This window comes from Seriola dumerili, unplaced genomic scaffold (assembly GCF_002260705.1).
Source record: "Seriola dumerili isolate Sdu_G_001 unplaced genomic scaffold, Sdu_1.0 BDQW01000478.1, whole genome shotgun sequence".
Classification (NCBI taxonomy): Eukaryota; Metazoa; Chordata; class Actinopteri; order Carangiformes; family Carangidae; genus Seriola; species Seriola dumerili.
In genome coordinates, this window is record NW_019174733.1 from 6,041,694 (window position 1) to 6,069,010 (window position 27,317).

The 27,317-nt window shown below is 39.1% G+C and overlaps 2 protein-coding genes across 2 annotated transcripts; both read right to left on the minus strand.

Annotated features, from left to right (window-relative positions):
- Nucleotides 1-848: 848 nt before the first annotated feature.
- perp (PERP, TP53 apoptosis effector) lies at nt 849-12,462 on the minus strand. Its single transcript, XM_022763754.1, has 3 exons — nt 12,072-12,462; nt 5,772-5,912; nt 849-2,996 (listed from the first exon to the last, which is right to left on the minus strand). Exons 1-3 carry the CDS (start codon nt 12,274-12,276, stop codon nt 2,785-2,787), a joined length of 558 nt encoding a protein of 185 aa, XP_022619475.1. The 5' UTR covers nt 12,277-12,462; the 3' UTR covers nt 849-2,784.
- A 2,347-nt stretch (nt 12,463-14,809) lies between these two features.
- Nucleotides 14,810-23,625, minus strand: LOC111235294 (transmembrane protein 26-like). The gene is made up of 6 exons (XM_022763707.1): nt 23,362-23,625; nt 22,322-22,421; nt 21,974-22,051; nt 19,244-19,452; nt 18,935-19,014; nt 14,810-16,562 (listed from the first exon to the last, which is right to left on the minus strand). The coding sequence occupies exons 1-6, from the start codon at nt 23,547-23,549 to the stop codon at nt 16,267-16,269; spliced, it is 951 nt and encodes a 316-aa protein (XP_022619428.1). The 5' UTR covers nt 23,550-23,625; the 3' UTR covers nt 14,810-16,266.
- Nucleotides 23,626-27,317: the final 3,692 nt, after the last annotated feature.

Here is a 27,317-nt window from a genome sequence, read left to right on the forward strand (position 1 = left end):
TCCTGCTGAATGAAGAAATGTTGTCCAATGAGTTTTGATGCCTTTGACTGAATCTGAGCTCCAGTACACCTCTGCATCCGTCCTGTTGCTTCTGTCACACATGCACGGATAAGGTGGTGGCTTTGGGTCATGAGCTGTTCCTCCGCACTTTCCCATTTCCATAATCTTGATAGAGGTTGAGTTTGTTTCATCAGCTCAAAGAACTTTGTCCCAGAACAAACCTTCTCTTGATCGTTGACAAATAAACATGTCCACCTACGTCTTGGGCGAGCGCTCTCGACTTGCTGTGCAGTCATAAAGGGCTTTTCCACAAGACCTGTGCTCCTTGTTTCTACCAAGTTGTTTGCCATTTTCTACTTCTCCTGTGAGCAACTGTTTTAAACTTTCCACAACTGCTGAGTTTGGCAAACCAACCACTTTGATATCTGACAGATTTTTGCTTTTTATTTTTAGCCTCATTAATATCTTCTTCATTTGCATGGTCACCTCTTTACTCCTCGTATTGATAGACAACTCCACCTGTGAGCTCCTTGTGTATGAACCAAAGTCTATACTGATGTAAACCTATTTCAATTAAAGCTGAGACTTGGCACTTTAATACAGTATACATTATTTTATTTCAAATTAAATGTGCACAGAGCCAAAAGAACAAAAACTTGTAAACATACCTATAGTCTGTACTGTAGATGCAGGCAGCAGCTGGTTTCGCTGACAGTGTTTGCATGCACACAAAAAACTCAAATGACCCTTTTCCCTTTTGTCCTCTTTATACTTCTCTCCTGTTCCTCCATCTTTAACCCTCCAAACATAAACACGGTCACTGAAAAAAAAGAACAGTCAAAAAAATGTAACCTCTTCAAAAAAGAAACTCTTTATTGAATAAAAATACACAGACTACCAAAAATAATCAATTCATACTACAGCAGAAAAATAGCTGGGTGATTTCCAGAAGTGGGTGAAAGTAAATAAGACAGTCTCAATAGAACAGTATATACCCACACAGTGACTAATGATGATTAAAAAAAAGCTGGCGCTGCAAATAGTATTAGGCCTGTAGATAAACACGTCTTTCAACTCAACTTTGAGACACAACAGGCAGTTTGTTCAAGTGTAAACTTGCCTGAATCTGTCCTTATACATCCTCAGGTGAAACTTACAGCACCAGTCAAAAGCTTGGGACACACTTGACTGGGAAAGTGTGTCCACACTTTTGACTGGTGCTGTATATGTCAGCAGTTGTTAGCTGCAGCAATTAGCTGCATCAACAACTTGAAAGACTCCAAGTCAGAAAATCTTAGGTTGGGTTGTGGACTTTGACTGTTAACAATAAAGAGTCAGGAAAACCGGACTGCCCAGTTTGATAAAAACACTCAAGGATACGACGACACAACACTGAAGATCTAAGGCACAAGTTTGACACACAGAAGTCAGAAGTGTCTCATCAAACAGCAAATGGCTACAGCATTATAATTGAAAATTACAAATGCTTTTAGAAAATACATGATTGGACATGTGTCTGTGTCTGAAAGTCTTTCCAAGGAATTCTAATGAAAAATCTTTTAGTCTTCTCTCTGAATGCCCTTACTTTGAGGCAATGAGACATGAGCTTCTGAGTTTATATTGTTCCCTTTAAACCAATTTGTTTGACATTTGACATCATGATTAAACAAGGCAGCTCGCATGAGTTTGGACTGTTGCGTACAGAAGATGGATCCAGGTTTCTTGTGGATCCAGGTTTCTTGATAATTTTGCCACAAATTCAAAAAACAAAAAAAAAACAAAAAAAAAAAAACACTTCCTCTAGAAGGAAATATTATGAAAAAAAGTCAGTACTTGAGAAAGTTTCTGAGCGAGACGATGGAAAATCATCTACATTTAGCTTCCAGCTTAGTGTGACACACAAGCAACGACTGCTGCTTCCTTGGTATCATATCAGCCATCACACTGCTGTGCCCACTCATGTGGTATATTTTTAGTAGTGTTCAAAACAGATACAAAGACAGCACAGCAAACTCCCACAGTTATACCCCTTTGGTAATAAGTCAATAAGAACATAAAATTCTTGGAAACAGCAGATGAGAATTATCAACAACAAAAAAAAAAAATGCATGAAAAGGTGCAAACACGACTATTAAACTACATATACATCTCCGTATATATATAGATTACATTCAGCTGCTCAGTCCAAGCCTTTGCTTCCATCTTACCTGCACAGCAACATACAGAGTAAAAGACACACAAAGAAAGAACTGAGAAAAGCTCATTTTAACGCACAGGACTAAACCAGATGATGATTAACGATTCCTTTTGCATCCTGTGCAAGTATTTTAGTCTGGATTGCTCTTTTACCAAGATAAATCAGGCTAAGGTTATTCTTTACACTAAATGACATCCCTTAGGTTAAGTGCACTTGGGTGATCTTGCATTGAGAATTACAGGTAAAAAAGTACAGATAAAATGAGGAATATGTTTTACTCAAATGCAGAATGTGAAAAAATATGGCAGAAACCATTTATGATGGTTACTTAATCTAATATATATATGAACTATATATTAAAGCAGATGTAACATCAAATCCACAGTCCACTTCCTGTAAGAACCACCCCTTGTTTCCCAGATGGTAGAGGAGGGGTTTTCCACCGTTGAACCAAATCTAACTGAGCCGAGCCATCGTGGATCTTTGGTGAAATGGGACAGTGTAAAAATGTTTAATGGCCAGCGCAGATCGTGCTCAGAGTTGAAACTGGAAATGGCTGCAGTTGAGTGGGTGTGCAGGTTTTGTCTTTAAGCGGAGGAGTAGATGTATTTGGTCTTGGCCAGGCCGGTCAGCTCATCCTCGTAGCGTGGCAGGCAGCAGAAGAGAATGGCGCAGCCGATGCAGAGGATGGTGGCGCCCCAGCCGAAGCCGTAGGCCCAGGTGTAGTAATAGTGACCTTCGAAGATCTGCTCGTTGAACTTGACGGGGTAGACGATCAGAGCGATGACCTGGAGAATCACTGCAGGGAGCGACAGATGAAAAAGGTTAGGAAACGGAGGTGGTAAATACTAAAACACACATTTTTTTTTCTTTTTGTTCAATAAGCTGCAGCACGCATCCATGTGCAAAACGTTTATAAGCCCTAACAACCTTCAAATTTCATCTTAATCATTTTTTGCTTTTATTTCGATAGCGAGAGAGAGACAGGAAAGTCAGGGAGAGAGAGAGAGAGAGAGAGAGAGAGAGAGGGGATGACATGCAGCAAAGGGCCACAGGTTGGACTCGAACCTTTGGCCGCTGCAGTTAGGACGAAGCCTTCATGGTAAGTGCTCTACCAGGTGAGCCACATCACTGACATCTCTTCTGATTGGTTAGTTTTCACCACGGAAGTAAAACTCGCTCATAAAAATTGAATTCCAGCACATAATAAGTTAGAAAACCATTAGGAAATGAGTAAACAGAAACCATTTAGCCTGTCATGCAGCTGGTTGGACAAACAGACGATACTGACGCTAACAGCAGGGTGTGGAAGAGTTGCATCAATAGAATAACATAACACAACAGATGGAGGTGACTCGGTATCAGACCTGACACTGTGACACAGTGTTGGCACTAATGCTTGACTGTCAGTTGTTCCAAGAAAGGTGTGACGCTGATTTGTCCGATGGTACAGTTTTCTGGAACTGTCTTTAAAAAAATTACTTTGCTCAGCCATTCATGCCGTCATGCAAAAGCAGGTCACAAGCTCTTGAGAGACCGAGGGCAGGTTTGATTTCATCAAAAAGAACCCTGATTATCTCTGGCTTTTTCTCAAACAACTTTATCAGCTTTTTTTTTGTCCTGTGAGGCCAGGAGAGTGTCACCATTCACCCAACAGGAGTGACATGATCATATTAACTTTATTTTTGGCCCATTCGCTACAAATCCTCCACATTACTGCTGACTATTTTGAAATGCATAACATAGAGGGTTTATAGTTTTCATTATCAATTAGTCTGTTGTTTTTTTCTATTAATCCATTATTCATTTTGTCTAAAAAATGCCAGAGGACAGTGAAAAATGCTGTAATGACGATGATGTCATAATTTCCCATTGACTCAGGTGACATCTTCAAATTGTCTTGATTTGTTCACTTTTGATGTAGAAAAGCATAAAATCCTCATATTTGAGAAGTTAATAGCAAATATTTGATGTTTTTGCTTAAAAAAATGACTAAAATGATTATTCGATCATCAAAATAGTTGCTGTTTTCTGCCAATCCACTAATCGACTAGTCAATTAATTGATTAATCGACTAATTACTGCAGTTCTAAACTCTGATTAGTGATATCTACAAATATTCTGTGGTGTTTATTTTGGTGCCAAAGTTTGAGGAATTGGTGCCAAAAAGTAAAAAATAATGATTTATATTTTACTACCCAAAACACTGCAGCTCACCAGCTGAATAATTAGACACACATTTTTAGTCATCATGTGTCTTTAACAGTCACCACATGACTTTAAATGAGTGAAAAGCTTAAGAATACCAGAAGACTTTATGCAGCTGTCAAACCTCTTAACCCCTCCAGTGCTGGTTGATCAGTCAAAGTTTTGCTCCACAGCCAAAATTTATCCAAACCCACGTAACTTCATCTTGGCTTGTAGTAGAGACCCCAAACTCTTCTGAAGATACCTTTTATATGTCGGTAAAGTGTGGGAATGTGCATTAAAAGATATCGAGAACATTTCAATTTGATGGAATAGTAGAGAAAAAAAAAAAAACACCAAGTCTCGAGTTTGAATATTTCATCCACTGTAAAAATCATGTAACTGTGATACAATGATCTGAATTTGATTTGTATGATCCACGGAGGGAAACTGGAAGTGTAGTTATGATCTCATTATTCTTTTCTTATCTCTGTCTTTCTACATTCTTACTGATATATGAGTCACTTCTAGGAGCCAAGTGCTAAATGTCTCTGTAGCTACAACAGTGTGAGGCAATTTCACACTGAACAAAACTCCCTCCAGCACATTTAAAACTGACATCACATTGCCTGTGAATTATGACCGGCTGTTTCACCTGTGAGTTTGGCAGCCAAAAGCTGTATGATTGTGTGCGTTTGTGTCTGCATGGGGTGACTGAGTCAGATGAATACACTAAGCCAGAACGAGCCGCGGTAATGCCTCACCAAAACCTCACCCTTCCCTCTTCCCATCGAAAACGTCCGACTCGCTTTCTGCTTTTTCCACTTCATCACTCTCTTCTTTGTTTTGCGTCACATTTGCACACATCGTCATGTTCGGCTTTGCTCCTACCGAACATCCATTCCTGAATTGTACAATTACAATTTCCAAACGATTCCCAGCTGTGTTTACCACTAGTGGTATCATGCAGATAGTTTCAGTTTCACGTACCAAGATTGTGAGACATCTGCCACCACCACGAATTTAGAGTGTGGCTCAGCGCAATTAAAAATCATATTTGAAAGTAAAGAGTCGTCTCAATGAAAACTGTCGGCAGCAATGGTTCCTATCCCCTGTTCCCTGAAAATGCAGTTAAATTGCTAAACCTTTTAAAGCTAACACATGCAAGCTTAAAAATGTCCTCTGAGGATCGAATATCACTGTACTGTACTGGTAAAAACTGAGGCTCCTTTGTTATCACTTACAGTTCATCTCAGTTATTTTAGTACAACTGAAACCAGGTGAGTCTGGATGCCACATTTCACATGCCTTAAATTTTTACTTAAAATCTTTATATCTCTGTGTGTGTGTGTGTGTGTGTGTGTGTGTGTGTGTGTGTGTGTCTTACCAACAACAATCAGCAGTCCTCCTATCAAGGGCAGAAGACTGATGTTGAGCGAGCAGCACAGAGCCACACAGGAGATGATGAAGGCGATGATGAGGATGATGAGGCCGATGATCATCAGAGCAGCCACAGCCTGGGCCCAAGCTGGAGTCCAACACAAACAAACAAACAAATTAGTTACGTGCTCGCAAATGTAAATAATAAACACTTAAGTCATAACTTGTAATGTGTTTTAATTGGCTTTTAGGAATCACACGGTTCTGACGACCTCTGGGCGTCTACAAACGTTTCAGTGGATAAACTGAATTGTAAATAGTGGTCAATCTTAAAACAATAGTTCTGGCATGTTTATCCTGAAACGTTAAGTGGACACAATATATGTTTTTACACCACAGTGACACTGCTAGTGTAGAGGCACAAATATATTTTCCACTAGAAACGTGGGAACATAATAAATACCTGCAGATTCTACTCAGGGCAGAAAAGCTGGTGTCATATTTTTATTTACAGTTAATATTCTATTTATAAGATGCTAGAAATAAATGGAATAGACGTATAAGGGATCTGTGACGGAAAATGAGATGACTTTAGGGTCAGTGCCTTATTAACACAGATATTTACATAGCACTTCTTTCTTTCTTGATGTTACACCACCATGTTACCACTGCTTATTACATTATATTTCATGTATGACGCAATTATAACATCATTATTTCTGTCTGAATAGTAAGTGGGTGACTGTTAGATTTAGGTAGGAATTATTTTGGCTTTTTTTCTAGGAATAAATCAGTCATCTATCATGTGGTGTGTCTGTGTGGTCGTTAGTCATTGTTGCAGCTCTCTCTCGCTCTCTTTCTCTCTCTCACACACACACCACTTACAGCATGGACACATGACGGCACATTCCACAAGTGTACTAAGGTTCAAGCAGGATATGGAGAGAGGGAGAGAGAGAGAGAGAGAGAGACAGGAGCGGTCCACTTGCTGCACACACCCGCCACACCCTTCACAACACATTCGCCTCGGTCGTCAACTCCCTGACGCTCTCAGGACACGGCCTCTATAATTATGAAGTACCTTGAGGCACCGATGCAGCCTGCGGAGAGCAACTCACACAGTTTGTAGAGCAGCTTTTACCGTGTATAATAATATTTGCTAGGAAATATCTCAGTCCTCTTAAAACACATATTTTGAAGTTTGATTGTGCTCTGAACAGGTTTATCGTACCCTGTGGGATCAAAATAAAAACCACCCTGTGCGTCTGATCTTAAACACACAGGTCAAATTTCACCACACAAAGCCATGATTAAGCTAACATACACTGATGCAGATACTCCTAACATTTTTATGCATATGACTCCTGCCAAGCCCACTGTGTGAATTTTCAACACACTGTTACACCCAATTCACTGTTACAGGAGCAGCCAACACCCTAAATTATTCACACCTGTATGTTTGTGTTCCAAGTATTGCCCTACCTGCCTCGGCCTGAGGCTTTTCCCTCATCATGCACACACAGACACGCACATCAGACTAGTTCTACTGGTTTGAGCTTCTCCTTTATGCACAATAATGTTAAGTGGCGTTCAAGAAAAACCAGCAACACACTGTTACTTTTCGTTACGCCGTGGACTTTTCTTCACCGTCATGTCAGGACCAGTTCAACTAAATCACTCATCCTGAGCTTAAATGATAAAACTTATTATTATAGTGCGAAAGTAACAGTTGCACACAAGGGGAACAAATGTGCGCTAAAATAATGATACACTGCTGTTGTAAAAGTTTTTATATGCATACTGGTGACTGAATGTGATCATGATTTCACATTGTTACGCTATGATTGTATGAATAATGAATTACATGATCGCAAATACAAATGATTGTAATATCGTCACTCTTGAGTAGTGAAAACTATCATCACTAAAGTGCGGTCATACACCCACAGACAAAAAAAAAATGTCATTTAATTTGACAAACTCCAGCTACACCACAGTTTGTTTTAATTATCTCTCTCCCAGATTAGACTGTCCAGCAAAATAACATGTGACTGATAACAGCCATCCCAGAAGACTCACTTTCCCACAGACCATGATCGCCTGCATGACACTTATGGCCAAAGACGTATCATACAATGGCAGAAATTAGCTTGCTACACTTTTACTACCATGAAAACCTTACTGCAGATTCAGCCTGATTGTTTCTTTTTAAAACGTACTGTTGTTATTCCTCCTAAAGGAACACGAAGAAACATGAGGATAAAAACAAAACGCTGAATATGATCAGCTTAGCATTCCAGCTGTGGTTTTGAGACACAGTTATAATTCATCTGCACTGTGGTGAATTTAAAAACATTTTAATGTGATAAAGATGCGTCTACACTACACTTTTCGAGCTCACAAACTGGAGATAGTGATGTGCAACCTGGAGAGTTTGGATTTGAAATTAAAATATTCATATTCATGGGAAAAACACCGGAAGGAATGGGCTCCACTTGGTGCATTTATATTAAAATTCTGTATTTTCTTCAAATGTTTTTCTTTTTATTAAATCATTAGCAACAGTGCACACACATACAGATGTTCCAGGCTTCATCAGTGTGTGTGTGTGTGTGTGTGTGTGTGTGTGTGTGTGTGTGTGTGTGTGTACTACAGCTTAGCATTGTTGTATTGTGTCCTCACGCCTGTGTTTTTGTTTTTGTTTTAAGCCAGGAAATGTTCGGCACTTAGTGTATCCACCGTGAAAATATCTGGGTGTGTGCCTGTGTGTCATAGGTGAACACTAGAGCTGCCCATCCTGATTACCCTTGTTTAATGCTGTCCAGCTGTTCAACATCTGTTTTCCCCTTCTGATCAAATGTAAAGAGATTAGGCCGCACCGCAACACTTTTACTCAGTCAGTGCAGATGCAGGAACATGTTCTTACCTGTAGCTTTACTACAAGGCTTTTATGAATTCTACCAATGCAGACACACGCCAACTCTCCCACACATATTGCATAAAGCCTTGGCGCCAACAAATGCGTTTGTTCTACAACTGGGGAGATTTCTATTTTTTTTTAATTTTTTAAAACCTTCAGCTTTGGTCTTAAAGTCAAGGATAATATTCATCAAACCTCTTAGAAAAAGGCTTTCATGCAGGCCGCAGGGATCAAGTCGACACCCCGTGCTTTCCTTGAAAAGATTTTAATGGGACACCTGCCCAGCCAGCAGCTCTGGGAGCTGCACCAGTGCTTCAATTCATACTTAAGAAAGTGGTTTTTTTTTTACTTGTTCAGTTAAAAATGAAAACCTTTCACAGTTTCAAATCAGCTGACAAATTCAGTGACAGAGGTGGTCGTGAGGGAGTGAGGACTTTGGTCGTTCATGTAGGAGTGGATGATGGAGAAAATCTCCTGAGAGCTGACACAATCATTCGAACAGTCAATGAACAAAATATTAACCAACAACTATTCTGATACCCGATTAACTGTTTCAGTCTCTCTCTGGTTCTTCTCTGGTTTCAGTCTCTCAAATGTTGAGATATTATATTCATTAAAATTTATATTTTGGGATTTTGGACTGGAATTTGAATTTGACGCCACTATTTTTCATCACTCTCACATTTTCTGGACAAAACAATAAGACTGAGAAAATGGTTGGCAGATAAACCAATAATTAAAATAATGGTTTTCTGCATTATTTGTTGCATGGCTCGTTGGTGGAATGCCTGTTTTTGGATAATCCACCAAATTTAATTAAGGTATTTATTTCCTTTCATGGAACATATTGTCATATCACCCTACCCTTGTGCGGTGAGTCATATCACATGAACCTAGTAATTAATTACAGTCCAAATGTTGTCCCAATGATGCAGGACAAAACATGTTTATTCCTGCTGCTCATATCAAAGCTGCACTTTCTTTGACTAACATCCGTCCCATCTACACAAGCAGAGGTCTGAAGACAATGACAGGGAGTCTGTTCGGTCTGATGGCAGCATTCACTACATCCTACATCCGCACACATCATCTGCGCTGGTCGTGTTTGTTTCCCAAGTTTTTAGCTCACCAACGTTTCCCCACAAGTATTTAGACCAGAGCTGTGATACAAGAATGCTAAGAGGAACTTCAGGGCAAAAATGCATCAAACATCCAGCCAGTGGACTTCTGGCAGCGGTGGTTGTCTTTTGTTTGACTACTTAAGTCCTGCTGAGACTAAAGGAGACACAGCCAGAAACAGCAGCAGCGCACAGCTCAGACAAAGAACAAAACTTTTTGATCTGAAACTTCAAATGAGAAAACAAGTTTCTTTTCCAAGTATTTTTCAGGTCTCAGCCTGGATCTATGGCAACACCTTCACAACAGTTTACATTATGAGGAACTATATTTTAAAAAATTGTGTTTAATAAGTGTTGAGGTTGAGTCACAAGCTGACGTCATGAAATGTGTTGTCTGACAGTCAAACTTCCTCAAAACTTTAATCCACCATAATGTATCTGAGAACATAGAATCACCAAATATTTGCCATTTTTGCTTGAAACCCAACCAGAGCAATTCACCAATTATCAAAATATTTGCAAATATAATTTTATTTCAATCAATTAACTGACTGCAGCCCAACACTGTAACATATTAGATCATTTTGATTTGTGTAGCAGAGCTTGACAGGAGTCAACAAAGGCTTGCTTCAAACAGCCTGGAGATCGGGATTCAAGGGTTAGCACTCAGGTTATGTAGAAATATCTTGAAATACTGGATCATTAGACCTTTGATCAAGGACTCTGCAGAAGCATTTCTACCATTAACCTGGCTGTGACATGGCCTCCTCTGATACAAGTGTATGCTTAGTGCAGAGGAAGAGTGTGTACACTGGTCAAATTCACTAAAATGAACGATAGAAATGTTTGTAATGTTGCCCGTGTCTCAGAGAACATTTATATCTTCTGCAGGTCACAATACAGAGCTACACGCTATTAGCGAGGCGACTTCCACAGTATCTGATAAGGGCAACAGTGCTGTCTTTGTTTGGGACTTTGGGTGTGGAACAACACAAATACGACCTGAGAGGGGGAGAGAGTGAGAGCAGAAGTCTGATCTGCTCACAGTTATTCAACAAAACCCATTAAGCGTTTGTCTATAAATAGTCTTATCTGTGTTTCCATGTCTGACAGGTATCCAGCCATCTGGAAATCTGCTTCTCAACCTGTTTGTGTGGAATGGAGATCACAAACTATTTGTGGACAACTAAGTATCCAAAGATCCCAGATGTTTTATTTGTTAGTGATATTAGAAGTAGTTCTCGCAGTAGCAATACAAGTTTTAAAAGAAAGAATAAACGCAGCAACAGAAGAGCCTTTAAGTACATCAATAGAGATTTAATGGCTGGGAATGCACTGCCACTGACTGTTACACAAGATTTTATCAGTGTATTACTGCATCGGTCTGATATGACTCTGGCCTGCAGCTCGTATTAAATCACAATGTGTATTAAAATCTGATAAAGGAGAAATCATCGCATATTTCCTAGCAGTAGTCGGTTTATTAAGAAGGGCTTTTAGACTTTTTAACCAGATCAATTTATTTTTGATTATATAAATCTGAGGTCAAATTAAAGGAAATAATAATAATAATAAGCCCATGTTGTGTCTTTTAACCTTCTGTTTTGAGTTTTTCTTACAAATGTGACAAGTTTCTGTCCATTTTCTGTAGCTTTCATTTTCTACCCCTGGCTCTTCTAGCACTCATATGAGGAGGGAGTACCTGTGTTTGAATTGCTTTCTTTTCTTTCTTTCTTTCTTTCTTTTTCTTTTTCTTTTTTTTTTTAAAGCTTCTCCTTGTTGGAGACATTGGTATGCTGGGCCTTAAAGCCCACTGAACACTGGGCAATTTAAATACACTTAGCTTAAAATGAAGAAGAAAGTTCAATAAGTATTTCCCTCAGCACCGAACAATTACATTTGACTTGGAAAAGAGGCTTTTTATAAACGACCTGCATTAAACCCCCCTCCTCTCTACTGTTTTTGTCCAGGCTGAGATAAAAGACCAGGGAATAACAGTGAAGACCAAAGTTCAGTCTCTACAGTACTGTAGGCCTTCCTCCTCCCTTCAGCCTGGAGTTTTTGGTTGTTGTCAGAGGTCGAGTCCTTCGAGTTACAATATGCCAATGTTGAATTTTACATCCCAGCGAGACATGCAGTGAATCCGGTCATGTTATTAGCTCTGTTTAACCATGTAGCCTATTTTCCCTATTATCACAGCATTCGCTATTTGTTGTCGGTGTTTCAGCGACCTATTGTGTGTTAATGTGTCCTGTAAACCGATACTTACAGAACTCCATGAGCGACTTGCACTCCCAGTCGTCATTCCTGCCTCGGCACCGCTCCCACATATTGGCGTAGTCAGACTTGCCGTCCTCGTCCTCCACCCATCCCGATGTGGCGGCGATGGCGATAATGTCAAAAATAATGGCGAAGAGCAGCAGCAGGGGCACGATCCACCTGCATCGGGGGTAGGCGATCCCACAGCGAAACATGACGGACGATCGGAGTTCGAGGAGCGAGATGGAGAGATGGATAAGCAGCTGGCGACCGCGGTGTACACCGTCCGATTATATACCTACTATCTTCGTGCGTCTTCACGCGAAGAGTGAGTGGGTGTAGCGTGGATACCAAATAAAAGCCCCACCCGACAGTGTAATGCAACCTGTGTCAAGACCTGGAGGGCTGGGCTTGTCTGGCTGTTAAAGCTGAGTCAGGTCACGCCCAGCCCCATGCACGGTGTCATATTACACCCTGAAAGAAACACACTGTTTTCCTGTAAGCGCCTGTTTAACCCAAGTCCTAACCCCCAGAATTTATTTTAATGATAAACTTGATTTCTGAGTTACGGGATACAACAGGTAGCTACTGACTGGGCTGTGAGTGGGTGGGGTGTGAGAGGCAAGGTAGAAAACGAGGGAAAAAGGAGCCAGTGAAATGATGCAGTTCATACAGTTGCCACAAGACGTCACCCATCTCTCTCCAACAGCAAAAGGAAACCTATGGTTACTGAGAAAACACATAAAAAAAAAAAATAAAAAAAAAATCTAATTCACGTAAGTATAGTATTTTTCTAGTTTTCTAATTTGTCTAAACTCATCATCTTAATTAATTTTTGTGTAATTCATATATGTATTGATTTTTTTTGATGGTTTTATTTGTACTAATTTTACATATGGAAATAAATCTTGGATCTTAGCTTTATGCTTGACCTTGTGCTTCACCCATCACATTTTAATTCCAGCAAGTGCAATTTTTCTTTTTGAAACTATTTTTTGTCTTTATTTCTTACAACTTGTGGAGTATTTTGTAAATAGACGATGTTCAGAATGTACATATCACATAATTTTACTTTAAAGTTTAAACTATGTAAAAATACAATATAAAAATTTTAATTTTCTTTAAAAGGTGAAAAACAAAGGGAAACTGAGGTTGGAAGCACATCTACACTGAAGCATAATGCATTCACTTTAGAAAAAAAAGTCTGCTCTGTTTTCTGAATTAACGAGATTATCTCAGAATTCTGAGAAAAGTTTTCTTTGAAAAAATCCTCTGGTTTTCTAAATTTACGAGATCATATCTCAGAGTTCTGAGATAATAACCTCGTTAATTCAGAGTACCAGAGCAGATTTTTTTTTCTCAAGTAAATACATTACACCTCCGTACATCTACAATTACTTTCTCAATGAGAAAGATCTTACCCCGCCCACTACGCTTACTTCCTTATTGAGAAATTCCAGGCCTTTTGCCCCGCCCACCACCGTTGCTTGCGCGAGGTTAACAGGTGAAACACGGTTGCTATCAAGATGGTCAGTGGAGGAATCATGGGAGAGACTCGGGCACGTTTGAGCTTCAGTCAGAGCCAGACTCTGAGTTTTTCAGGAGTTTTTTGTTCAACAAAACTGGCGACTCGAAGACGTATCAAAACCGTAAGTGTACTTAATTGGTTAATGTTGTTTGTTAGCTTGTAACTGGCAGTGGCTGACACAGTGTTAGTGGCTGTGCTAATGCAAACTCTTGCTCTCTGTATTGACAAGGTTTCGCTGACCAGTGAAAGAGCAGTGTGTGTCCAGATAGTTAGTGGAGGAAACATCAGAGAGACTCAGCTACATGTTTGAGCCAGTCTTTTGCGCACCAAAATCGGCGACTAGCAGACACATAAGAACAGTTAGCGAAGTTAGCATTTGTTTATGTTGTTTGTTAGCTGGCAACTGGCCTTGGCTGACAGTGTTAGTGGTCGTGCTAATGCATGACATATGAATCCCTGTCTGAATCAGTTTAATGAGACTGTCATTGGTTCACTGCAGTTCCTGGGTTTAAATAGGCAGTCAGGCCTATTATTTAAAAAAAACATCACATGGACATGTTAACAAGGTTTAAAAAGCTCCAGTACAGATTAGAAACTAGCACCGTTCTACAGTATCCTATGTTCTACAGAATCAGATAACATCAATAACTTTAATGTTGTCAAATTTTCTTGCTTGTATCAACAGGCCTGCCAGTCACTGTGGTCATGATGCAGGTTCAATTTCTCGTATTTCAAATTTTGCTGCTTGAAAAACCCTGTTTTGTGCAATGTCTTTAAATTTGAATGGCAGAGAGACAAGGCGATACTGACAATAACAGTTAGATACAATCTGTAGCTGCTGTAGCCTGTCTACATTCAAATAAAACTGATTCTGATGCAACACCTCAGATAAAATTTGTATGAGGCAACAGAGTCTGCCACTGATTCACTGTCAGAAGTTGTCACTACATGACATTATCAATTCAACTGCTAATACTCTGATGTCCACAGTGGGGAGACAGAGGGTCATATTTAACAGCACAATGGAAATTCCCTTTTTAGACAGATTTTATCTTAAACATTGTAAGTAGCTGGTACTGTAAGGTAAGCCCTTGTTGTTGTTGGTGTCAGGTGAGCAGTTTAACATTCACACACACACACACACACACACATATATATATATATATATATATATACAGTATATACATAATATAAAAACACTTAAAATGGTATGGATTCTTTTAATTAGACTGTGATATATAACAATGATTTTATGACATTTTAGAAAAAGGACTTTGACAGCCCTGGACATAATGCAATTTTGGGGATATTTAGAATAAAATTTTTTTTAAAAAGATAACATGACAAAAACAAACTAAAATGCACAGTTTGTGTAGAGAATGTCTTCTAAACATCTTCACATGAACCAGGGATACATAATACCGATCTTTTGGCATTATAAAGCCTACAATAATTCATGGTTTTAAACTTAAACATAGTTGCTTACCTGAGTACATTTTTGTCCCTTTATTTTCAAAGATATTGCACAAAAGGATGTCATAAACTTACAAATGGCAGCCCACGTTGGCCAAGAGTAACAGTACAAAGGATTGCGTTAAAAAAAACAATAACAATAAAGATACAATGATTTTTTATCTATGAATAGCACGTTTCTTATTTTTTAAAGGGCAATTATCCAAGAGGTTCAAAATAACATCAGTCTAAATTTGGAAAGATGGTATTTTCCCACTTGACTTCCTGAGTTATTGCCCATTTAAATATGAAAAAAATAGTAAGAGTTCATGGTCAACTTCACTGAAACAAAATCCTTATCCAGTGCTGATATGGAGTTTTTTTTTTTTTTTTTTTTTTCTTCAAACAGCCAACTACCATAGGGCAGGATGTTTTCACAGTCACAGTTTTAACTTCCTGCCTAGATTAAGACCAGAAAAACTGTTCTCCAATCTCAGCATCTGTCAACACTCATGTGCCTTTGTGTCATCTAGTGCATCTCTCTGTCTTCCTCTCTTTCTGATCTCCCCGCCCTCACTTCTGCTCAACACAGTGGCAGACATCACACCATTAGGAATCTGTCCAGTCCTTTTTTCAAACAGTAGCCAGACTTCAGTTACTGTTGGTGCTGCATTGATAAGCAGATTGTGCTCCTTTGGGACTACTTCCATACAATGTATTGTGCTAATAGGCGTAGGAATGTGTATTATCTGTTAATGTGATTTAAGGATATTTTTCACCTCACACCTTTTTCCTGTTTGCTTTGTTTTCATTTTTCCCCGTGTCCTCGATATGATGCTTCCTTTATTTTAATGTCTCATCAGTTATTCTGTGAAGCCTCTAGATTCCCTAGGTCTCTTCATATATGACTAAAACCAGGTTTTAGCCCAGCTTGTTCATGCACACACTCAAGTAGTGAAAAAATAGGGTACAAGTACTAGCTTTTAAACAAGTCTGATGCTAGGCAGTCAAATGTGGAATGTTAACTTGACAACTTCATCCCCTTGCAAATGTAAGGAAATGGGTGCTCACAGTTTTCTGCTCCCAACAGCATTAATCATTCACAACTTATTGATTTAAGCTAAGCACATTGTCAGCAGAAAACAGAAAGCAAGCATTTCCTTATTTTCCTTATTGGGTGTAACATCTCTCCGTCCCGTCTTCCCCCTGGGCTGGCTCACTCAACTCATGGGAGAGCAATGTCCCTGTTGGTTCTACTGCTGGAAGATCTGAAGTCCTGGCATATAACAACCAACCTGTACAGGTTCAGTATGACCACCAGGAAGTTTTTGATGGCGAAGAAACCCAGCATCTGGTGGAAGATGCTGAAGTAGGTCATGACGGTGAGCCTGACCACTAGAAAAGGCCCATCCTGGATGAATAATGCCTCCACGATGCTCCATATGTCTGTACTGTGTTTAGTCAAGAGGGAAGCCTCCTGGGTGCCCTGCTCACCTTCACCGCTTGGCTTGTTGGTGACCACTTTAAAAAAAAAATAAAGAGACAAAAACAGACAAAGTTAATGGAAGGAGGAAAGTGGGAAAAAGTTTGGGAAGTTGTCAAGAGCAGGGGAAATCTGCTACAGATTACATTTGCTTTTTATACCAGCTTTTCCTTCCTGTCTTTTGTCTGGACTGGTCTACATTTTCAGTGTCTGGTGTCTGTTTTAAAGGAAACATACAACCAGCTTGGCAGTAAGTTAATACTTGAAGTCACAAACTTGACAACAGAGACACAAATACTTTATTTGATATCATTTCTTTCTTTAGTTGTTTTAACCTGAATTTAAAAGCCTAACCCAGAACAGAGGTTTGAAATTAAATCACAAGACTGGATGTGATTGACCAGCATCATGTCGATGGATGAGGTAACTGAAGTTACACTGTTATGGTTTGATTAAAAACTATATTTGAGACTATAGACTATGTTTGACTGTATAGTGCTGGCACAGCACTAAAACAGAGTGTGAAGATAGGTCTGGCTATGTGTTTGACTAACGTTATTGCACTGATATCGTCTGGCAGGGGGTTGAGACAACGAAAATCCTTACCTAACATCAGAAACACAATAGTAGTGGGATGAGTAACATTATACTGTAGATAAGGCACATAAACTCTACAAAGTAACAGGCTGTGAAGAAAAGACGTTTTGTTTTGTGCTCCATTTCGAAGCTAACATTAGCTAGTGCTTAAGCTAACAATGGGCGAGAGGCTCCTTTAAGTGCTCAGGAAAAAATGGAAATGTGAACACCTGCAGTTCTGTGAGAAGTGGGCAAATTCCATCTTTTAATGAAGACCATGTGATATGATCAAAAGCTCCAAGGCAGCTATTAAATGGACCTAACTTTTCTCAGCTACCCTTTCCTGAGACTAGAATGAGCTTTGAGACTCAGATGTATGAACATGTTGTGCGTGTATGTCAACACTTTCTGTGTTTACTTGGCATTCAAACATAATGGACATGACCGCACCCTCACACTAACACAAAGGAACACCCACGAGTAGACACAAACACAAATACACACACTGTACATGCTGAAGGAAAAGCATTTTCATTTATAGGAGCAAGAGCACTGTACATTGAAGCACTAAGTGCTCTAAATGCATTGTGACGGTAAAGACAACCATAATGGAATTATTATTAAGAATTTTAACATCCATTTGTAAATTATTATGGATCCGGTTATGAATAATTTAAATAATTATTGAGGGTTGTCTTTTCCAAGAACACAATTGCGTTATTTTAATCACATTATTCACGTACTGTATATCACAATCTGCTTCCTCTGTTCCCCTGTGTTCCTGTCTCCAGCCCATTTCACTTCTCCCAGGACACTTTTTCTCCCTTTCAGACTTTCCATTACTCATCCATACACCAGATGTCCTCAGACTTTCCTCCTCGTTCCCATTAACCTGACTGCCCCGCCCATCCACACACCTGTTCCCACTTATCAGCCCTGCAGTCACCTGAGCTCTCCCCACCTGCACCCCATTAAACCAATCACCTAAGTCTCTTCCTTTGTGCCTTGCCAGAGTGTCATGTTGTGTTCCGTGTATTTTTTGGCTTCCCTTACCTGAATTTGATGCTTTTGCCTGTTTGCTGGACTTTGGATTCCTGCCTTTTCATTATTGGAAAAGCAAGCCTCTGTTCCTCTTTGTTTGTAAATAACTGAACTTTTGCCTCTGGTGTCTGGATTTCGGCCCTGTGTCCTTGTTAAATTGCTTACAGTTGTGACAATTACAATGTTCTTTCTTTCATGAAACTCTATACTTTGTTCCCTCAGACATGAGGAGACACATTTACATTGTTTTCTGTGCTCAGTGTAGCAAGTTTCATAGAAAAACTACACAGTTGAGCTTCACCTGATAACGGTTTCCCCATAATGGTTTCCCCTTATCAGCCAAGATGTAAAGTGGAGACTTTGTCTGCTTAAATATTTATGTAATTGAGACTGGATTTCCTTCTAAAGGCACGTTATTTATACAAACTTCAAGTATACCATTCCTGTTTCTTTTTGTGGATAGTCTGTTTTTAGAACCGTATAAGTCTGAAAGAAGGGACTTTACAAAGTCTCTGATAAAGCTCTTGTGGTTTATACAAGGCTCTGGAAATGAAAACAGATTTTCGGGTTAATAATTTGACATTGCTGAGCAAGTGATTTCTGCTAAACTGACTTTCACTGTTTATGTACAGCACTGGTGTGGATGCTGTTGACTTTTAGTGATGTTTTGCCAATTTCTAAACACATCCTTTATATTGTTCCACACTGGGAGGAGGTTATGTACAACAATACACAGCCGTAACTGCATAATGCACACAAAAGTTGTTGGTTTAATACACAAACACACACTGACCGGCCAGATGTAGGGGGAACTGCAACATACTCCAAGTCCACACAGCTAAGACGATGTAAACCAGCTGAGGACTATTGTCTCTGCAAAAGACACATGGAAAATATAGTAAAAGTCAGTCCCATGATGCTGGGATGCTGCTTTTTTTCAGTTAATGCACTGATATCATGTCAATACTTCAGGGATAGGATATGGGGGCACAGATTGGGTAACTTAATCCTAAAAGTGTGAACATACTCGTATGCATGCAATGTAGAAAACTCTGAAACATATTAATGAAAAACAGGCAATAGCCTATGATTAGACACCCACTTGACATCTGACAGCGTCTCACTCGTAAATTCGAGGATATCTGCCGCTGTGCCAACAAAAATTAGGAGAAGCTGTGAGAGCTCGTCACGGGTGACTCCGCCTCCCAGAGGGAGCAGCCACTTCCCCACGATGAGGAGGATGAGCAGGATCTGATGAAGAGCCAGGATCCAATCATTGGCACAGACAGCTGATAACCCCTGCTTAAAATTCTGGGCAAGGGAGAGAGATTCAGAGTTATTTCTTTGTCGACAATTTAAGAGGTGTTCTGGGACGGCTGCATCTTTTCAGTCAGGTAGTTCTCAGCTCATGCAGTGCTATCTGTTTTGGGTAATTATCACTCTATCAGTTTAGATTTAATATCCCTTTTATCATTGAGGTTTATACTAACTTGGTGACACTTGCTGTTCAAACCTCACTTTTTACAGCATTTGTGGACCTTGGTCTGCTAAATGTTGAGTCCTTATCCAATAAGTCATTATACAAAGAATGTCTCTGGTGATGTTCTATATTTTTCTTTTGACAAAAAATCCTCTGAAAAGACCAAAACCAAAAATGTGTTAACGTGTCACAAAACCTTCCAACAAATTTTAGCTCTTTAATTCTTCTGGGCTAAATGGGTGTGGTGGTGGTCTAGCTGTGGTTTATATAACAACTTATTTCAAATGGTCTCCTCTCACTATTACTGACCATATTGGTTTTCAGGCTGTTATGTTTGCTATTAATGGTAGAAACTGTGTGTGTTAGACTGCGATCTATTGCCACACCTTCCTAATTTCCTCAGCATTACTACTGCTGTGGTTGCAAAGTGAGTGTAGTTTATTTTAGTTTTCATGTCGATGTTAGTGCTTTGCTCACATCAAGAAGTCTGTTGTTTTATACGTGGCAGTTTGCAGTGCAAGTCTCTGCCCTCTCATTTTAATGACTTTGTAAATGGTTTTAATAATGCTTACCAGGCTGCTTTACATTTTGCAGCACTGGGTTTAATTCTTAGGTCTGTCTCTAAAGCCAACTTCCAGACTGGTTTTAATCTGAGGCGAAGCAAAAATACGGCTCCTATTGCCATCAGATCACAATGACAGTTACATTTGTGTTCATCTTGATTTAAGTGCTGCTGTTGATATTGTGACGATAATATTTTACTAGTTTGTCTGAGAAAGTGGGCTGGGATATCTTGCACAGTGAGTGGTTTTCTTAAATGCAGATTCTTTGTATGTATTGCTGACATGTTGTTTTACTTGGCTTCTCTAATCTGTGGTGTTCCTCAGGGGTCAATTCTTGGTCCTCTTATTTTCTCTCTACATGCAGCTTTAAAGGAACACTATCACTTATCACCCCTATGCTGGTGGTATTCAGTGTAGGTATAAAGCCTGATGGTTTCTTGCTTCTTTACACAATTGTCTTGATGAATTCAGTGACTGAATGACTCATAACTTTTTTACTTAATTACAGCAAAATTGAAATTCTTGTTTTTCTGCCCTCGACCAGATCTCTGGAAATATTCACCTCCATGTCACATATTTAATCCTGTTATTTCCAGTTGTAATGTATTAAATTAAAACTCCTCGTATCACTTCAAAATTCAAAGCAATTCCACAGGAGCATTTAAGCATGTAAATAACCCAACTAATGACATGCATCATCTGAATCATGATGAAGGATTCCTTTGTACAGAAATTATTATTGTATTAGGAAAATAAATAACTGTGAACTCTAATATTGACTGTGGAGAAACTGATAAAACTAAAATCTCTTGTAGGTTCCGATTTTATATGCAAAATAGGAATGCTTTTGAACAAATCAACCGTCAACAAATTACTTATTTGATTTTCTTGCTGGCTGCATTTAAGATTCTTTAGACCCCCACATCAATCCTGTTATTAGCACAATAACCTTATCTCAAAATAGAGATGAGGAAGAGAGGAGTACCTTAGCAGAATCCAGATCTGTATTTGTGGGAATATCCCTTATCTTGCCCATTGGTGAGTTCTTTCTGAATTCCTCAGGCCTGCAGCTGCATCCGGCTTTTAATCCCTTGATGTTCATGGTTATCCCTTCCCAATTCACTCAAAACTGGAAATCTGGAAATCTATCTGAAAATCTGCTCCTTGGATACCAAGTAAGTGTCCTATGGGATCCCATATTACCCTGACATTGACTTCTAATCAGATTTACAGACAGAACTTCGCCATTGAAGAGCTAGACAGCAACAGTTAAACGCTGAATTCACATTTGGCTTTAAAAAAAAAAAAAAAGAGAAATTTCCTATATATGATATATGGACACAAGAGTATAAGTGGTAGTATACAGGGAGGTTATGTTTATGATTATTTCTATGCATGGGGCAGTGACTTCCTGGAGTCTGACTTCCCGGCAGCCTCATGATGATGATAACAAGACAGAGCTATGATTGAACTGAGAATCACAGTACAATCACAGTAAAGTGAGATACATAAGCAATTTTCCCGAGAGTTTCTTGAGAGATTGGTGCTTTTACATTACATTTACTCATTTGGCAGACACTTTTATCCAAAGCGAGTGAGTGACAATTGCTTTATGTTGGAAGTTGGAGTTCTTGTTTACATAGTGTCCATAATCCAAACTGCAGTGTTAGTGATTTCCAAGAAATACATGATTAAAAAAATCTGAATCATTGTTTTCATTCTTGTTCATTTCTGTTCTCTGCAGGCATATCATAAGAGACAAATTAATTTTTCATTCATTCACTCTTACCTCCAGGTACGTGAGGTTTCTCAAGGTCTCGTTCTGACTTGCCACACTACGAATGTAAGAGTAGTCGATTTTTTTGCACTGAAAAGAGACAAAGGCTTTTTACAGGCTGAATTTCACAAGCTACTTGTACTTTTCACTGCAGCTAACACTCATAACCTTAAAGTTTAAAAGCAAATGTAGTATATGATGGAATCAAGAAATTATTGAATTACATGCAAAGAGCTGGAGTTTTTGCAACCTTCCCACCCACCAACATCTGTCATTAGGTTTCGTGTTTAGAAAACATGAGAACGGTTGTTTTAAGCAGTTACATAGTGAATAAGAATTTCTGTTTCTGGCGTGGAATACCTCAACAGGTTCGCTGACTTTGTTCTGCCGGTGGTGGAGCTCCAGGAGCCAGATGGAGGGAATGATACTGATGAGAAACAGAAAGATAGGAGGAGAAAACCTGGAAGACAACCAACAGAGCTTTGTCAGCACAAGAAGTGAAGATGCCTAGAATGAATTCTCCAATTAATATTGGTTAGTGATTATTACAGTTGTGTAGAGCTGAATGACTACTTGACTACTGGACTTGATAAAGTGGGTAAATTGAATATATTTGGGTTTTGGGCTGTAAGCTTGGCACAACAAAACTACTTAAAATGTCACCTTGGACTCTGGGAAGTCGTGATGGGCTTTTTTGTCTTATTTTATATACCAAACGATTAATCTAAAAAATATTAATCTAATCTAAAAAAAATTGGCAGATTAATCAATAATGAAATGAATCAATTGCAGCCCTCGACCGTGTATTTCATTGTCACTTTGCTTTCAGTTGAATACCAGGATACTCCCACACAAACATCTGTTTCTTGTAAGGCTAAATAAGTTAACAGGATGATAACATTTAGTGAGTGGGTGTATGCTTATCTTGGAAACAAATGTGCAGTGTAACATCGCACTGGTTTTTATTACATGTGATGTTAAAATGTAAGCTGATATTAATGATTCAACAAATAACTATACACATCAAGAGAATGAAATATTGTTTAAAGGTTAAGTTTATCCATGGAGGAAGACTGCTCGGGGGAGTAGAAGGAGTACCACCCCATCCTCACTGTCCCAGGAGCAGTTAAACAATAGCAGCAGAGGGACAAGCAGGATGCAGGGTACCTAGGGAGTTGGGGAAAGGGGTGAAGGCAGGGAAGAGATAACGAAATCGTAATGTCTAAATGTATTATTCAGGAAATTTATCGAAACCCAACAGTTGTGATAAGTTTTACACAAAAAATACATAACTTACTTTCAAGGTGTTAAGTACCCCAAGGATACCCAAGTAGGCTATACTGTTAATTACAATATTACAACATATTTACCAATACTTATTTGCATGCACCTCATCTTACCATTTGTAATCTTTTCCCTTTCGCCTCTTCAGAGTTATAATCATTTCAATGACAAGCGGCAGAAAGAGGACAGTTAGGAACCAGTAGTGATCACTCTTCACCGTTGTCACCCTCCAGACCCCGATCAGGGAGACCAGGATAAAAAGCGCTCTTGTAATGATCGCACACGTAAACTTAATCAAACCCATCACTGCGGCTGGTTGCAGATCAGTGTGGTGTACCGTAATTTTGCCGTTATCCGTCAAAGTTCAACCAGCGACTGCTGCGCTGCGTTGCATATAGTTTTTCGAAGAGGGTCCCAAAGTTGAAGCCCCGCCTATAGAAAGAAAGTCACATCCAGTATTTCCTGACAGGGGATTAGATAGTGAAGAGTAATGGCGCTGGATAAATTACGGCTCTGGAAGCTGCTATTCCACTGAGCTTATTCCGGTGAATTGTAAATGTCATCATGAGCCCTTCACAAACTCCATGCAGAGGTTCTCAAGCTTTTTCTGGCATGCTGCCCCCCCCCCTTCAGAAGCCGAAAAGGTCTATTTCCCCACACCCCACAACTTTAAATCAGTCTTTAAATCAGCCTCCCCCCAAAACAAGTAAAAACAATAGTTTGGTGGTTAAAACATTCATATAATCTCCTTGCATGTAAATGTAAATACTACAATATATTTCCCATATTTATACCTGGAAGAATCTTGTGACACCCTATAGTGGACTGTAGTTTGGTCTGCCTGCCTCACTAGCTTGACTATTTAGCTTGTTTAATATACTTTCTTATACTTCAGAGTTTCTGAATTAGATATTGTCAAGTATCTATGAATGAACACTAATGTTAGCTAGTTTCTAACATAAGCTTTAAGTTACAATTTAGCTAACTAATGTTAGCTAGTTTTTAACTTTAGCTTTAAGTTACAGTTTAGCTAACTAATGTTAACTAGCTGATAGTGCACACTTTCAGTTCCAATGTTAGGTTGTCATGTTATTACCAATATTAAATGTCATACATGATCTTATTTTAGCAAACATTGGTGCTCTGTCATGGGCAGTGAAACAACAGAGGATTAGTTATTGTAGAGATACATTTTGACATCAGTATAGTGTTTATTATTTCATTTGGTGTGGCGATTAAGTAGTCTTTTACTTTACATTGTATTTTATAATAGCTATCCTCTTTGTTATCACTGAGGAATTCGGGAGTTTTACCTGTTGGGTCAATGATTAATATGAAAATACATGTGTGTCCAACACCTCAGTTCACTGAAGCATGTGCCTATGCTGTACTGCTTTCACCCTGGAGAAATAGTTGACCCCCCCTTATCATCATTGTAGAATTCACACGCTTAAGACAACAGATCAAGAAGGATCCATGTTGAATTTTAGGGTTACATCAGGACAATAGCAAGTTTGTTTATTTTCCCTTCATAAATCAAAGACGTTCACCTTAGTTTCACTCTTGGTCATCACTGCAATCACTGCCTTTGTATAGACTATTATTTGTACAGGAGAGGGCAGTATCACGTCATCTGTTCATTCACCAGGAATAACAACAGCAAGAGCACTTCCTCTGCAGTTGTAATTCCAGGAAACACTAATTTACGACCTTGAACTGAAGTAGGACTGATAGTCATCACATTTACTTTTCTAATATGTGATATATATAGCCTACTTATATGATTTATATAGATTTTAAACTTTTAATCTGAAATGTAACTTTTAACTATAGCTGTCAAATAAAGGTAGTGTAGAAGAAAAAGTGACTCTGACATGTCGAGTACAAGTATAAAGAATGGCGAAAATGTAAATACAAGTACCTACCTCCAACATGTATTTTAGTGCAATTGGCTACTTGTGTAAATGCACTTAGTTACATTCCACCAATTCCACCAATGGAAGCATAATTGCCTGAATTATGTTCATATGCTCCAGCTACTATGCAAACATGAAAAAAAGAAAAGATTTTCACAACATTTAGACCATATACACACACACACGTGCATAGAAAAGCAATACAAAAACAATAAAAAGCTATATAAAAAACAAAACAGATAAAAACATGTAAAGCGCATGATGTTGTTTTAATCAGTTGATTCTTTCATTCTTGCCATTGGCCATTAGGACTTTGTCCAACATAACACCATGATCATGTAGTCTAATCACATATCTTATTATCTCGCCATGCAGGAAAAACATCAGACCAAGTCCACCCTGGGTTTCTAAGTCTACACACACACACACACACACACACACACTGTACACACTCTCACAAGTCATTTTGCCCTACTTGGCTGCATGCTGAGTTGATTTATATTCAAATCAGTCTGGCCAGCCAGTGCAGGAGCGAGTAAACAGTAGAAAGGCCTGTGACCTTGGAAAGGAGACAAACTTTTCCCGTCTTTGTTCCAAATTGTCTGTCATCATTCCTGGGTTTGGATCACGTGAAATCACAATGAGAATTTCAGGCTATGAATAAAAGTAGGGTAGAGAGTATCCAGATGCATAGAAGAAGAGCTGTGTCACACACTGCGTCAGAAAACACTGTGGGTTGAGTTTTTATGCTTCTGCATTGGTGACAGCTGATGATGGAGGCATTATGTTTTCGGGTTGTTGGTCCGTCCCATTCTCTTGAACATGATATCTCAGGAACACCCTTCAAATTTGGCACAAATGTTCACTTTGATTCAAAGATGAACTGATTTAGAATTCAGTGGTCAAAGGTCAAGGTCACTGTGACCTCACATCCTTCCCATTATTGTATGTGTAATGTATCAGGAATGCCTGGGAGGAATTTTATTACATCTTGCACAAACACCCACTTGGACTCTAAGATTTATTGATTTAGAATTTGGCTGTCATAGGTTAAAGGTCACTGTGACTCAAGAATTCATACACTAATTATGATAAAATACACTTGATACCTTTTGTTGAATTCTTTCAAAGTCTTCAGTATGCATATCACATGAGTCTGGATGGACGTAGATGTAAACAGCGACTTGCCTGGTTGGGGCAGGCATAAAACCGCAAGGCAGTGATTGTAGTTTAAGAAAGCAGGTGTGTTTTTTATGTAGCATGTCAAAAAAATGACAAAAAAGTTGCACTGAAACAAAAATCAAACCAATTTTAGTAAAGAGTGTTCCCACTTGACTCCACCATCTTACTCTGTCAGAGAGTGAGAGACGGTCAGTAAGACAGTCATAAACAGAAACAAATGCTGCTCTGTTGACTAAGACAGAAAGGCCATCCAACATCATACCCCGTCACCCAGTGATTATGTGTGAGGGTGCTATTCAAGACCCAGCTCTTGGCTGTGTGTGGATGATAATGACAGAGATGGCCGAGGGGCTCTGGTCACTGATCACAGAACAGTGATTCCCTCTATGCTGCTGCTTCAGTCAGCACTGATACAATGCTACAGAGCTGCACTGTTTGCTGCATCAGCACAAAAATAATAATCTGTGCCATGTTGAAGAGTGTAAAATAGACCACAGTGGTGCAATAATCTGTACTGTGAGATCAGTGTTTGAAATATTGCTGGTGACAATCACTTAGCAACTGTAATGGATGATTAAATATAAAACAGAATTGAAAACTACAATCAGATGAACTCATGGGGGCAGACATACAATCAAAATTGCCTCAGTGAAAGTTATGTTTACATATCAGAAAAGAACATGTAGAGGCTTGATTCCATTTTTCTCTACTAGAATGATATCTAAACTTGGTTGTGTTTGCATTCCTACTGCACACCACAGTTTCTAACTTTGAGACTCATCAAGATGCAGAGCAGAGAGAGCATCAACATAAACCCCTAAAATATTTTCAGCTCTCTCGTGTTCATCAGACTAGTGTCTGAGGTTATTGTGGTTAACATCTGGGAAAAACAACATCAGGTAATATCCTGATGGAGACAATCTTTTTATTTTCATGGCGTGTTCATTGATTGATATTCTTTTAGAAGGTTTGTC

What these genes read in the sequence shown, in the direction of transcription:
- perp (XM_022763754.1), bottom strand. Translation starts at nt 12,276, where the DNA reads ATGTTTCGCTGTGGGATCGCCTACCCCCGATGCAGGTGGATCGTGCCC. An exon ending in CAAGTCGCTCATGGAGTTCT is followed by an intron (nt 5,913 to 12,071) that starts GTAAGTATCGGT and finishes GTTGGACTCCAG; the next exon opens with CTTGGGCCCAGGCTGTGGCT. An exon ending in AGGACTGCTGATTGTTGTTG is followed by an intron (nt 2,997 to 5,771) that starts GTAAGACACACA and finishes CGCTCCCTGCAG; the next exon opens with TGATTCTCCAGGTCATCGCT.
- LOC111235294 (XM_022763707.1), bottom strand. Translation starts at nt 23,549, where the DNA reads ATGGGTTTGATTAAGTTTACGTGTGCGATCATTACAAGAGCGCTTTTT. An exon ending in GAAACCTCACGTACCTGGAG is followed by an intron (nt 19,453 to 21,973) that starts GTAAGAGTGAAT and finishes TCCCTTGCCCAG; the next exon opens with AATTTTAAGCAGGGGTTATC. An exon ending in GAGACGCTGTCAGATGTCAA is followed by an intron (nt 19,015 to 19,243) that starts GTGGGTGTCTAA and finishes TGTCTTTTGCAG; the next exon opens with AGACAATAGTCCTCAGCTGG.